The sequence below is a fragment of the Mobula hypostoma genome, chromosome 14 (assembly GCF_963921235.1).
Source record: "Mobula hypostoma chromosome 14, sMobHyp1.1, whole genome shotgun sequence".
NCBI classification, from domain to species: domain Eukaryota; kingdom Metazoa; phylum Chordata; class Chondrichthyes; order Myliobatiformes; family Myliobatidae; genus Mobula; species Mobula hypostoma.
In genome coordinates, this window is record NC_086110.1 from 34,506,773 (window position 1) to 34,520,910 (window position 14,138).

Sequence of the window (14,138 nt, forward strand, 5' to 3'; positions counted from 1 at the left end):
CAATTGTTGTAGTTCATCCATGCAACCTTTAAATGCCTGCCATTGCATATCCACCGTCAATCCTTGAAGTGTCATTTGCCAGTCTATCTTAGCTAATTCATGTCTCATACCTTCAAAGTTACCCCTCTTTAAGTTCAGAACCTTTGTTTCTGAATTAACTACGTCACTCTCCATGTTAATGAAGAATTCCACCATATTATGGTCACTCTTACCCAAGGGGCCTCTCACGACAAGATCGCTAATTAACCCTTCCTCATTGCTCAAAACCCAGTCCAGAATAGCCTGCTCTCTAGTCGGTTCCTCGACATGTTGGTTCAAAAAACCATCCCGCATACATTCCAAGAAATCCTCTTCCTCAGCACCTTTACCAATTTGGTTCACCCAGTCTACATGTAGATTGAAGTCACCCATTATAACTGCTGTTCCTTTATTGCACACATTTCTAATTTCCTGTTTAATACCATCTCCGACCTCACTACTACTGTTAGGTGGCCTGTACACAACTCCCAGCAGCGTCTTCTGCCCCTTAGTGTTACGCAGCTCTACCCATATCGATTCCACATCTTCCCGGCTTATGTCCTTCCTTTCTATTGCGTTAATCTCTTTTTTAACCAGCAACGCCACCCCACCTCCCCTTCCTTCGTGTCTATCCCTCCTGAATATTGAATATCCCTGAACGTTGAGCTCCCATCCCTGGTCACCCTGGAGCCATATCCTTGGACTCTAAACTCCCAGCTATAATCTTTCAGTCATACCTGCCAATCTGCAAATTCACTCACCTTATGCCGTACACTGCGCCCATTCAGATCCAGCACCTTCAGTCCTGTATTCACTCTTCTCGATTTTGTCGCAGCATGCTCAACCTTTTGATTCTTAACTTTGAGGTCTTAGCAACATCTGCCTCCACAAACTCTCCACTAACTGTTCTGGCACTCCAATTCCCATCCCCCTCCAACTCTGGTTTAAGCCCCACCATGCAGCAGTAACAAACCTTTCTGGTAGATTAGTCCCCCTCTAGTTTAGGTGCAAACCGCCCCTTCTGTATAGGTCCGATCTTCAGTGGAAGAAAGCCCAATGATCCTAAAATCTTCTGCCCTTCCTTCTATACCAACTCCTTGGACAAATATGAAATTGTATAATCTTTACTAGCACATGGCACAGGTAGCAAACCTGAGGTCACAACCCTAGAGGTCCCGCCCTTTAACAGGCACCTAACTCCCTGAACTCCCTATTCAGAACCTCGTCACTTGACCTACCCACATCATTGGTACCTACATGGACGACGACTTCTGGATATTCACCTTTCCACTTAGGAATGCTGAGGACTCTGTCCGAGACATCGCGGCCCCTAGCACCCAGGAGGCAAATAACATCCAGGAATATCGTTCTCGCCCACAGAACCAAAAAATAGAGAGAGTACAGAGAAGATTTAATAGAATGTTACCTGGATTTCAGCACGCAAGTTACAGAGAAAGGTTGAAGAAGTTGGGTCTTTATTCTTTGGAGAGTAGAAGGTTGAGGGGGGACTTAGAGGTATTTAAAATTATGAGAGGGATAGATAGAGTTGACGTGGATAGGCTTTTTCCATTGAGAGTAGGGGAGATAAAAGCAGGACGTGAGTTGAGAGTCAGGGGGCAAAAGTTTAGGGTAACATGAGGGGGAACTTCTTCACTCAGAGTGGTAGCTGTGTGGAACGAGCTTCCAGCAGAAGTGGTAGAGACAAGTTCGATATTGTCATTTAAAGTAAAATTGGATAGCTATATGGACAGGAAAGGAATGGAGGGTTATGGGCTGAGTGCAGGTCGGTGGGACTAGGTGAGAGTAAGCGTTTGGCATGGACTAGAAGGGCCGAAATGGCCTGTTTCTGTGCTGTAACTGTTATATGGTTAGATAACCACCTGTTCGGTCCCCTAAATTATGAATCCCTTATCGCCACAGTGTGCCTCTTCCCCACACCCCCACCCTTCTGAGTCACAGCAGCAGACTCAGTGCCAGGGACCCGACCACTGTGCCATTCCCCCCGACAGTATCCAAATACCTGTTTTTCAGGGGGATGACCACAGGGATACTCTGCATCTTACTGATTGTCACGCAGTTTACTGCACCATGGGTGTAACTACCACTCTGTGTCCTATCTATCACCCCTTTAACCTCCCAAATGATCTGGAGTTCATCCATTTCCAGCTCCAACTCCTTAACGTGGTTTATTGGAAGATGCAGCTGGATGCACTTCTCGCAGTAGTAGTGATCAGGAATGCTGGAGGTCTCCCTGCATTCCCAATCCTGCGGGAGGAGCAATGTCCTACCTGAACAGATATGAAGAGAAGGGGAAAAAGAACTTGAGCTCTTCTGTCCTTTCTCTAAGTGAAGCCTCTCTTCACTGAAACCTCAACTCACAACTCTGTCAATAAACCAATTATTTAGAATCAAATGATCTTACCTGGTGTCTTAGAGCTCTAGCCTCACCATTCCCAATATTCTCTACTCCCGCCAGATTTGCGCACTCTCCTGTGATGTCTTTGTTTTCTCACTTAACAAGAATTATTCCTATTAGCTGTTGAGATGCTCCTTAAATAAATGGAACTTTATGATGCAGTACCTGTGAAGTACAACTGAAGTTATTCCTGGCATTTAATCTGGGGGTGAGTGTCTTCAAACTGATATAAACTCAGAAATTTTCTGGGGTAAAAGCCCTATGACTAACTGACCAAGGTAGCATGATGAAATAGCCACTCAGTGCTGCCTTCTCTTCGAAAGATAATTGATTCTTTGGTATGGATAGCAAGGCACTGCACCAACACAGCTACCTAGGTTGAACTGAAATGTCTAGACTTCATCTGTAGCTTCTCATTGTCTATCTGGGCCATTTGGTTCGATAGCTGAAGATGAACTTTGAACTCAAGGAAGGTGCTCTCAATGCTGAACGAATGTGTACTTAATTGGTTTGAAATAATAGGTCTTTAACGCATTGTCTGAATGCTTGTATATGTCATCTCCAGGCTGGAGTTCCTTTGAGTTCAGATTTAATTATCACACATATATCAGAACAGTGAAATGTGTGGTTTGTATTAACAACCAACACACCCAAGGATTGCTGGGTCAGCCCACAAGTGTCACCACGTACTCTGGCGCCAACATAGCATAGGCACAATACACAACACAAACATCTACAATGATAACAGAACAAAACAACAGCCAAACGAGCCCCTTTCCCACCCCTTCTTGCACATGCATAGGCCTCAAACTCCAGGACAGGCTACCTCCAGGCTTCCAGTCCTTGGCTGAGACGCTCTAACTCTCAGACATTGGGCCTCCAAACTCCAGTCCTTTCTCAGGTAGCTTGGCACTGGCCATGAGAAACTTTTCCTTGTACTTTTCTGCTATCTCCAGGTTTACAAATTTAGAAACTTACTTTTCAGCATAGCTTCAGATTTTTCAATGGGGCAATTCATGAGCATAAATATAACTTGACAAGTAACACCATGGAGAAGTTGACAAAGATAGCAAGTCCCTGTGTACCAAAAAAAAATGCATTTTTTAACCTTGTTAAAATCTGAGCCTGTATTGTATATTGTAAATACAATCTTTAGTTCCTGAAACCTCTGCAGAGGGTCTTCGCACATGGGCTTTTCAATCATTCCTACTCTTGGATCGCTGGAGATATTATAGCGTGACTCCTGTGGTTAATAAAAATCGTTGTTCCAGTGGTATGGTCATTGAGGTGCCCATTAAGTGCTGGAGAAAGCTAGTTTGAACATGCAAGAACATGACAGATGTTTCTGGAAAGTCATTTGGTATTGGTGATAGACTGAAGAGACTCATTACCATTTTAATTGGGGTTTAAATGAAGAATATAGCAGGTTATGACACTTAAGTTTCTGTTGAATGATAGCCATTTTCTTGAGGTTTAGGATTGATATTTTATTGTATAATAATTAACATTAGTGCTTTGGATTTTTTTTCTGATATGGATTATGCCCTGAAGTACAAAGTAAAACTTTATTTCACCCAGAACTTCAATCAAGGTAAAATTGATCATTTGATAGTATACTGCTTTTTGTAAAAAAAAAGCTTAGAAATTGTATTGCTATGCCAATAGGCTTTCAATGTATTTGTTTTTTTACAATGTTTTTTTGAAAAAACAAAAAGCGCATAGAATTACATTTGGAGCATGGGTTGGATCCTAAATTAACAGACACAAATATTGTAGAGAAAGGTTGTTTCCAGAATAAAGTAGTAAACATTGTTTGTTATCCCTTCACTTTTCTCCACCTACCCTATTTCTGCATCAGCAAAAATAAATGGTTTTACAGTGGTTTCTGGATTTGGATTTCGTTCAAATTTGAAAATGTATTTGTGTAGAAGAATAAGGAAAAAAAAAATCAAGTACCATTAATACAGTATAATGTATGACTTTGTTAGTATATATTATTTACAATAAATATGAATGGGTACCAGTAAGTCACTCGCTACAGCATACACACTCTAGCTGGTACAGTTGCTGGGTACATAATTGTAGTTGCTTGTTGAAGGTGATCACTGTAGTGTTAGGGTTAATATTTTATATTATCTGCCCATGCCCGAATACTGTCTAGTTTTACTGCTTGCAGACATGAACTACCAGTTTCAGAGAATTTCATACACAATCAATGGTGAACATCTCATTGCTGACCTCCGTGACTAAATGAAGGTCATGGTGAATGAGCCCCAGATACTACCCTGCAGCTGGGATCATTGCCCATCAACAAACAAACAATTTTTGTAAGATATGGCTTTAACCATTACACATCAAATGGAAGACAAGTCTTGTGGTTAAGATGGCACCAGCAAACATCAATTCCTTGGGTGAGGTCCTCCAGGTAGTCCACAAAACTGTTGATTTCACTTCGCGTACATCTTCTCTTCATCTTAAATGCGGTTTACAGTTTGAAGATCGACTGAGTGATCTAGTGCTCAGCTGTCTCAGAGAACATTCCAGGAGATGAGCACCGACCGCGTGGTGAAGCTTAGAGCCCATGCTCAACTCCATTTTGCCAATTAAAGTGTCAGGAAGATTGAAATGGCGAAGGGAATGCGGAAGGCGAACAAGGGTTCAGCACTAACTACCTGCTTCTTCCATGTTGTGACGGATCACTACCGGATAAGCTGTCTATAGCTCACCAGTGCTGGATAAGGCGTCTGTTTGTGACCACCTATCTCCTCACTGCTCTCCCTCTGCATTTGAGTGGTCTCCCTTTGTCTCTGGAGGATGTTATCGAAGTTCTGTGATTTCTGTGTTATTTTGTAGCTATCTGGAAAAGGTGTATCTCAGTTGTCTACTGCATACATACTTTGATAATAAATGAACCTTGACTTTCACTTTTAACTAAGTCCCTTGTAGTTACACTACATCAAATCCTTTCACTTTTGCCCCAATTGGAATTCAGCTGTCAATATTTCAGTCAACTGTGATAAAAGCTGGAACTAATTTATTCTCATGACACCCAGACTGGGTAATAAACACCGTGTTGGCAAATCCTGACTGCCAGGTTACTGACGATCAGTATCATTGCAATGGTGGTGATTTGTCCAGATTCCCAGGTTTTAGGTCTGAAAGCCGTTGTCAGAAAATGACAAGAGAAAAGGGAGGGATAAAGACAACAAAGGGAACATCTGCGGCAGAGTGAGACTAAATGTATACACATGGCAGTTAGAATTATATTGTACTTTAAGTACCACTAATAGTAGGGACAAGTAGCAGGCTAGGCTGCAATGGACAGAGAATGAAAGTATGTGGGAAGTAAAAGCACACTTGCACTGCTGTTTGTATCATATTCAACAAGGACTTTAAGGTAGATCGCACTCTGGAATTAATTTCATAAACCTTATGGCATGATGTCTTCACAACAGCTGCTACCTGGTTGTGTGGCTTGGCAATTTCCTGTGGGTTCATAACATCTTTCCACAGGCTTAGCTTCTGCATATCATGTAGAAAAGCAGGTTTTGCATTTATGACATGGTTAATATCAGTCACAGGTGGATAAATCCAATCCACTCCATTCCTCACAATTGAGGAGAAAGACTAGTTTGTACAGTTCAGGAATTTAAGGACCTGCTCTGCATGGTATCTCTAAATAAACATAAAATGAAATATGTTAAATTAAGAGATGCAAATATATTGGAGAAAAATATGGCATAATTGGGATTAGATTTTATAGACATTATAGTAATTAACAGTTGGAACCAGCACTGCATAAATTAAGCCATCTTGAATAACAGACAAGTACAATGATTTCTTGAAGCATCAGTATAACTGAAAACAAATCAAAATACATTTCCTAATTATACAACTTCTATGGAATCAGATATCAGAATATAACACTACTTTTAGGTATTTTGCCAAAATCATGTAATGCACAATTGAACTTTAACCATTTTATATTCTTTATCTCTAGACCATAAAACAAAATGCCTAGATAGGTCAAAGTTAACCACAAGCATGTATTGTTCATAATAAGTATTTGGCCTCCACACTGCACCTTACTTTGAAAGGCTGGAAAACCACCGCTATATAGTAGTTTAAAATAAAAGAATCGTTTATCAACTGTTAAGCCAACAATTTTAAGTGGCAATAATCTTAGAGTTTACTATTTAAAATACTATGCCTCGACTCTGCTGGAAATCCTCCATCAAATGCAGCATTAAGTACATCATCTAAGCAAAAAGCAGTTATAAAATCTAGATCTTCTCTCATGTTGGCTGGAATCTCATCAAGGTCCTTCTCATTTCTCTTCGGTAGTATGACTCGCTTCAGACCGGCTCTATGTGCAGCTAAAACTTTATCTTTTATTCCACCCACCTATTGTAAAACAAATACAATTATTTTCAGTAGAATTACTGATGAAATAATAGACAATAAAACAAACAATAATAATAAACAATGTTTCAACTACAATCCAAGAATAACTTCACCCCTCAGTGAAGGAGAACTGGTTTTCAAATCAAGTATCTGTTAATCAGCTACTGATACAGCTATACTGAACAAATGAGATCAGGTTGACTCGTAGAGCAGCATGATGTCAACCTTGAGTTACAAGAGCTGGGTGGGAAGACTGTTTGTCTTGCATCTAAGATTTCTGCAAGAATTGAGGTGGATGAGAAACCAGCAGATTCAGCAAAATGGAAAAATACCTGAGTAGAAGTTGAAGATGCAGAGTGGAGGTTAATGGAAGTATTTTCTAAATTAAAATTGAAGTTGACAAGAACCCTTTTGAACAATGAAAACGACAACCATAATTGCTTACCAACTGGCATTCCTCAGCCATGTCATTCTCACAAATAACTTGTCACTGATACCTTCAACGTGGGGGGTTCACTCACAAGATTACATCTACTACCATTCAAACCTACTTCACTCTTGAATTTGAGGTTGATAGAATGCATTACGTACATACAGGAAGCGAATTTTAGCCAAGCAAACTACCACAAATAAATAGCTTTGTATGAATGGAAGTGTGTTCTGTTCTGTCACATTCCATTGGCTTTAATAAAATTGAGTATCAGGTGCAGGGTAGAACACACCAGATATTTGGCATAACTGGCCAGGAATTAACTAAAAGGTGATTTAAATATCAAATCAGATTAAACTTAAATATTCGAGAATTCCTTTACTTTTGCTAAAATATCCAATTATAAAATGGTTATCACAATAGGCCTTTGACAGATTCTACTTTGTGCCAATTCTCCAATGGAGCTACTCCTCTTGTTCCACCTTCTGGTCCTATCTACACCATATTTATTTAATTCCCTATGAAAATCACAGTGGGACTTCCGGGGGTTGAGTATGGTTTGAGTTAGTGCGTGTGAGTGTCGCTCCCGATTTTTATTGAAAATCTACCTGTTTATCTTCGCCATATGCCCGAGATAACTGAATATTTGCCATTGTGAACAACGCGGGACATAGCTGGACATTGAAATGGCAAGTAGAATGTACCTTCGAAGTAAAACTGGGGAAAAAGATAGCGAAGCCTCGAGCAAGAAGGCTGATGTTACAGTAATGGCGCCATTGCACGCTGCTGGAGCTGGACCCGGACCTGCGCTGCCCGATGACCTGGAGAGGCTTCATTTAGTACTTATTACTGACATGACGCAAGCGGTGCATTCTGCCTTAAAAAGAGAACTTGAAGCTGCTTTATCACCAGTGACTGCTACCATGGAACAAATTATGTCTGCTTACGAGTCACACGACGAACGCATTCGTGGGGTTGAAGACGGCCTGAATGATTACAGTGACTGACTGGTGAGCACCGAAGCCGCCATTGCAGCGTTGCAGAGCGAAAACGCAGTTCTGAAGGGAAAGCTAGATGACCTCGAAAATCAGTCGCGGAGATCCAATTTGAGAGTGGTTGGCATTCCTGAAAATTTAGAAGGTTCGGACCCTGTTAAATTTATGACCAAATTTTTTGACGAAGTGCTGGGGACAGATTTTTTCCCAAGTCCTCTCGTGCTTTCGCGTGCTCACCGAGTCGGACGTAAACCATCCGGTGTCTCTGGAGTCAAGCAAACGAGACCAAGAACGTTCCTGGTTTGCTTTCACTCCTTTCAAGACAAGCAATGCATCATCAATAGATGGAAGCAGGAGCTGTATTTCCGCAGACACCGCATGTTTTTTTATGAAGATTTTAGTGCGGAGCTGGGTAAAAAACGAGCAGCTTTCAAGGAGGTGAAATCCCTGCTTTACAGGAATGGGGTCAGGTTCGGCCTCTTGTATCCTGCCCAGCTCCGGGTCATGCATGAAGGTAAAAAGCATTATTTCAATACACCAGAGGCAGCCAAAGAGTTTTACCATTTGCGCTGGGGAGAAAAAGAACGAGAAGAGCAATGACTTTTTTTTTAAGGTTATTCATGTAGCATGGAAGGGGCCTCATGCCAAGGCAAACTGTTAATTTTCATAATCCACTCCTTTGTTCATTTTTTCCAGTTTAATTTGTGGAACGCGATTGGGTCGAACTGCTATGCTACTGAAACTGATTAACAAAAACTTTCAACCAGCAAAATGTAAATATTTGGGATTTATATCTCGGGTGTTTAAGTTGCCCAGTGTTTTTTTTTGTTTTTAATGCTTAGTTTGACCTGTGTCATCTTTAGCCTGTATGCTATATTAAAGGTAGTATAAGTGATAGGATAAATTTTAAGGAGGGGAGCCACCCTAGATTAGATTGAAAGTTGGGTTGTATGGGGAATGCCTTGGAAGTTTTTTGTTGGGTACTGCCTGCGATCATCCTCATTTGGGGAGGTAGATCTAGGTTTCGGGGGTTAATTGGGTTTTTTTGTTTGTGTGAAGTGGTGGGGGGAGTGTTTTGGGGGATTACCATGGCAGTTTATTCTTTTGTGTGTTACAGATTGATCAGACTTTCTTTTCATTGTGTGTTATTGTGTGCAACTTATGCCCTCGCACTGTTTTGGATTGTAGGCCCTGTGTGCCTTTTGATATGGTTAACGAGATTGCTGCTGATGGAGGCCACCCTGTGAGGTTTATTTCTTGGAATGTAAAGGGGCTCAATGGTCCGGTTAAAAGAGCTAAAATTTTCTCTCATCTGAAACAATTAAAAGCAGATACACTATTTCTACAAGAGACACATTGAAGAGTGGAGTACCATAATAGACTTCGTAAAGCATGGATTAGTCAGGTTTTTCATTCCAGATTTAATAGTAGGTCCAGGGGGTGGCAATATTAATCACCAAAAGAATGCAGTTCACACCATCTGATGTAATCAGTGACCCTAATGGTCGCTTTATTATAGTCCCTGGCTCTCTCTTTCAGATACGTTATTTTGGTAAATGTTTATGCTCCTAATTGGGACGATGTCCAATTTGCAAATAAGGTTTTGTCATTAATACCTAACCTGAATACACATAAGCTAATCTTTTCCGGAGATTTGAACTGTGCTATTGACCCACTGCTTGATAGGTCTTTCCCTAGGGGAACATTTTCTGGTATGGCAAAGGCCTTCTCAATGTTTATGCAACAAAATGGTTATATGGATCCTTGGAGATTTTTGAATCCATCAGTTAGGCAATTCTCTTTCTTCTCTCATGTTCACCACTCCTATTCCAGGCTAGACTATTTCTTTATAGATAATTCCTTGATACCTATGATTAGACAAATTGAATACACTGCTATAGTTATATATGATCACTCGCCCGTGAAACTGGACCTATGTTTTCCTTTAAACGTTAGAGAACGGCCTCTGTGGAGACTTAACCCCCTTTTGCTTTCTAATGAGAAATTTTGTAGTTATATATCGGCTAACATTGACCCATTCTTCGAGACTAACAAAACTGAGTAGGTATCGTACTCTTTACTTTGGGAAACTTTAAAAGCTTACTTGAGGGGTCAAATAATATCTTATACTTCACATGCCAATAAAGAGCGTAGGAAGGAAATGCAAATGTTATTGAAATCTATTTGGGACCTGGATAGAAAATACTCTGAGGCACCCACTGCGGAATTATATAAAAGCCGGGTTGATTTGCAAGCGAAGTTTAATCTTCTATCTACAAACCTATCAGAACAATTAATTCTTAAGACATGTGGCCTCTATTATGAATATGGTGACAAGGCGAGCCGGCTTATGGCTCATCAGTTGAAACGTCAAGCTGCATCACGATTTATTCCCCAGGTAAGAGACATGCACCAGAACTTGACAAGCAATCCAAAAGAGATTAATAACATCTTTGCAACTTTTTATTCCTCTCTGTATGCCTCAGAGTTCCCCTCAGATAAAACAAATATGGAACATTTTTAGATAATTTGGAAATACCAACTCTTGAACCAGAGGAAGTGGAGAACCTAGATTGGGCTCTTGGGCAGGAAGAGATTAATAATGCCATTATGGCTATGCAGAGTGGTAAGTCCCCAGGTCCTGATGGTTATCCAATAGAATTTTATAAGAAATTTAAGGATAAGCTCACACTGGTCCTTCTAGAAGTGTTTCAGGAATCTTTGGAGAACGGCTCCTTACCCCCTTCTTTTTCACAGGCAGCCATTTCACTACTTCTTAAAAAGGACAAGGACCCAACTCAATGTGGATCATATCGCCCCATCTCACTTTTGAATGTAGATGTGAAAATTTTGGCTAAAGTGCTTGCATGTCGTTTAGAACGTCCCCTTTCCAAGATAATTTCAGATGATCAAACAGGTTTTATTAAAAATCTCTATTCTTTTTTTAATATCCGTCGACTGGCTGATGTGGTTTATTCACTGAGTGATTCTCCAAGTCCAGAGGTTGTTATCGCCTTGGACGCGGAGAAGGCATTTGATAGAGTGGAATGGGTATACTTGTTTAGTGTTTTGGAGAAATTTGGATTTGGCAGAATATTTATAGCTTGGGTTAAGCTATTATACCACTCGCCTTTAGCGTGTATACAGACAAATTATTTTCGATCTGACTATTTCCCATTAACACGTGGCACTCGCCAAGGCTGCCCACTGTCCCCTCTTCTTTTTGCAATTGCAATTGAGCCTCTTTCTATTGCACTTAAGTCAACTACATTATTTCAAGGTGTTAGAAGAGGGGACATGGAACACCGTGTTTCCCTATATGCTGATGACCTCTTACTTTATGTTAGCGACCCTATAGGTAGTAGTCCTGCTATTGTGTCATTATTAGGTCAATTTGGAGCCTTCTCTGGCTATAAACTGAACTTTCAAAAAAGCAAATGCTTTCCCATTAATAACTTGGCCCTACAGATCCGACAGGAATCCTTGCCCTTTCCTTTATCTCAAGATGGTTTTGTATACCTAGGAATACATATTACTCGCTCTCTTACATCTCTGTTTGAAGCTAACTACAGGCCTCAGGTTAGCCAAATGAAGGCTGATTTCGAGAGATGGCGCAGTTTACCCCTTACTATAGCTGGGAGAATTCAGTCAGTGAAAATGACTATACTTCCTAAATTTCTCTATTTGTTTCAGTGTTTGCCAGTTTTCTTATCTAAGTTATTTTTTAAATCAGTCGATCAAGCTATAACCTCCTTTATTTGGGAAAATAAGGTCCCAAGGGTTAATAAGCGCATTCTTCAAAGAGGTCGTGACGTAGGTGGAATGGGTCTTCCCAGCTTTATTCATTATTACTGGGCATCGAACATTCAAAAAGTATTATTTTGGCTTCACCGGCCAGATATAATCTGGTGCCTGCTTGAGTCACGGTCTTGCCACTCCTCGTCTCTCCTAGCTTTGGTGTATTCTTCCTTACCATTGAAATCCTCTCAATTCACATCTAACCCAGTCGTGCTCTCCATCCTCAAAATTTTTAATCAATTTCGCTGCCACTATAAGTTCATATCAGCTTCAGTTTTGGGCCCTGTTCATAAAAAACATTTATTTCCTCCCTCCACATTCGATTCAGCTTTCAGACAATGGGGTTTGAACGGTCTTATGCGCATTAAGGATTTGTATACTGATAATGTATTTGATAGTTTTGATAACCTGCGCAGTAAGTATGGCCTTCTGCATAATTATTTTTTTAAATACCTGCAGATTCGCCACTTTGTCAAGGAAAAATTTCCCTCTTTTCCTGATCTACCACCTGCTATGTTATGGGAAAAATTCACTCTTAGCTTTAACAATAAGGGGCTGATTTCTGAACTATACTCTCAGCTGATGTCTTTGGGAGTTCAAGATCTAAACAAAACTAAGAGTAGGTGGGAGGACAACCTCGGTATGGACCTTGCGGAAGAATATTGGGCAAAAGTATTGAATAGGGTTCATTTTTCATCATTATATGCTAGACTGGGGCTCATACAATTCAAAGTTTTACACAGGGTACATTTAAGTAAAGCCAGACTGGCAGACATATACCCTGGGACAGACGCTGGCTGTGACAGGTGTTCCTTCTCTCCAGCTGGTTTAGTACATGCATTTTGGTCATGCCCTCGACTTGATGACTATTGGGCACTGGTTTTTAAAATTATCAGTGAGGTTTTGGGGGTGACAGTGAGACCTTGCCCGCTTATAGCTGTATTTGGTGTGGCAGATGATGATTTGGGTTTAAGTGCAAGCCAGTCGGATATCATTACATTTACATCGCTATTGGCTCGTAGGAGAATTTTGCTGGTTTGGAAATCTGCCACTTTCCCAACTGCTGCTGCTTGGTTAGAAGATGTAATGTTTTTCTGAAATTAGAAAAGATTAAATTCACTTTGAGGGGGTCTGTGAAAAAGTTCTATTCGAAATGGGGACCTTTCTTATCATATTTTGGGAGTCTTAAGGAATTACCTACTAGTTGAGGGCATTTGATTGTACTTAGGAAGTTGCCTCCCATTTAACACACTTATAATTTACCTCACAGGGTGGTTGATGAATTGTAAATATGAGTGTATTTTGGATCATCTGACATGTTGCAGATGTGTGTGAGCCGTCGTATTGAAGTAGTGGTGGGGGTTACGGTTGTGAAATGTCCGTACTTGTATTTGTGAATTGTTGTGTTGTAAATATATTAGCTGCCATGATATGTTCGGGGAGGGCGGGTGGGGGGAGGTTTGTTTTGGGGGTATGATACTAAAGCAAAATGGAGGAAAATGTAATCCATTATATATCCTGTATTGCGTCATTCCTTCAATAAAAAAAAAAGAAAATCACAGTGGAACCTGCCTTCACCACAAATGCATTCCAGATTCTAATCACCTGTCACTTTGCTTGAGTATATACATGATGCAAGTAATTCATTCTTCACCAAATGGAGTAGCCTCCTATTATTCACTCTGCAAGATCCCTCATTTACACACTTGTCTAAATCTTCTCAGCCTTTCTATCCTATCATTTTAAATAGAGTCCCTATGCCAGAAAGCAATGTTATTTTTCTTCCTATATCTTCTCTAATGATTCCTATAAAGTACAAATCAGAATTAAATAAAGCTCTAGCTGAGACCAGAGCATCAATAAGTACCAGAATTTTATGTTAGTAACTGCTTTCTCAATCCACCCTGCCATTTTAAATAATTTGTAGATGTTCTGTTCCCCCACCTCTTTTATTCTATATTCTATAAAATCCCTCCTATTCATCCTATCAAATAGTCTTAACCACCTATTTCTCCACATTAAACCACATTTTTACTGAGTCTGTCACTATTCTTTGTAGTTCATAATTAGTTTACAT

At 40.3% G+C, this 14,138-nt stretch overlaps 1 protein-coding gene across 1 annotated transcript in view; it reads right to left on the minus strand.

Annotated features, from left to right (window-relative positions):
- Window positions 1-4,062: 4,062 nt before the first annotated feature.
- The window catches only part of lonp2 (lon peptidase 2, peroxisomal), a 70,359-nt gene continuing 60,283 nt past the window's right edge, over window positions 4,063-14,138 (minus strand). The window contains exon 15 of the mRNA XM_063066924.1: window positions 4,063-6,838. Coding sequence (XP_062922994.1) covers window positions 6,617-6,838 — 222 coding nt within the window. The 3' untranslated portion in view covers window positions 4,063-6,616. The remainder of the gene's footprint in view (window positions 6,839-14,138) is intronic.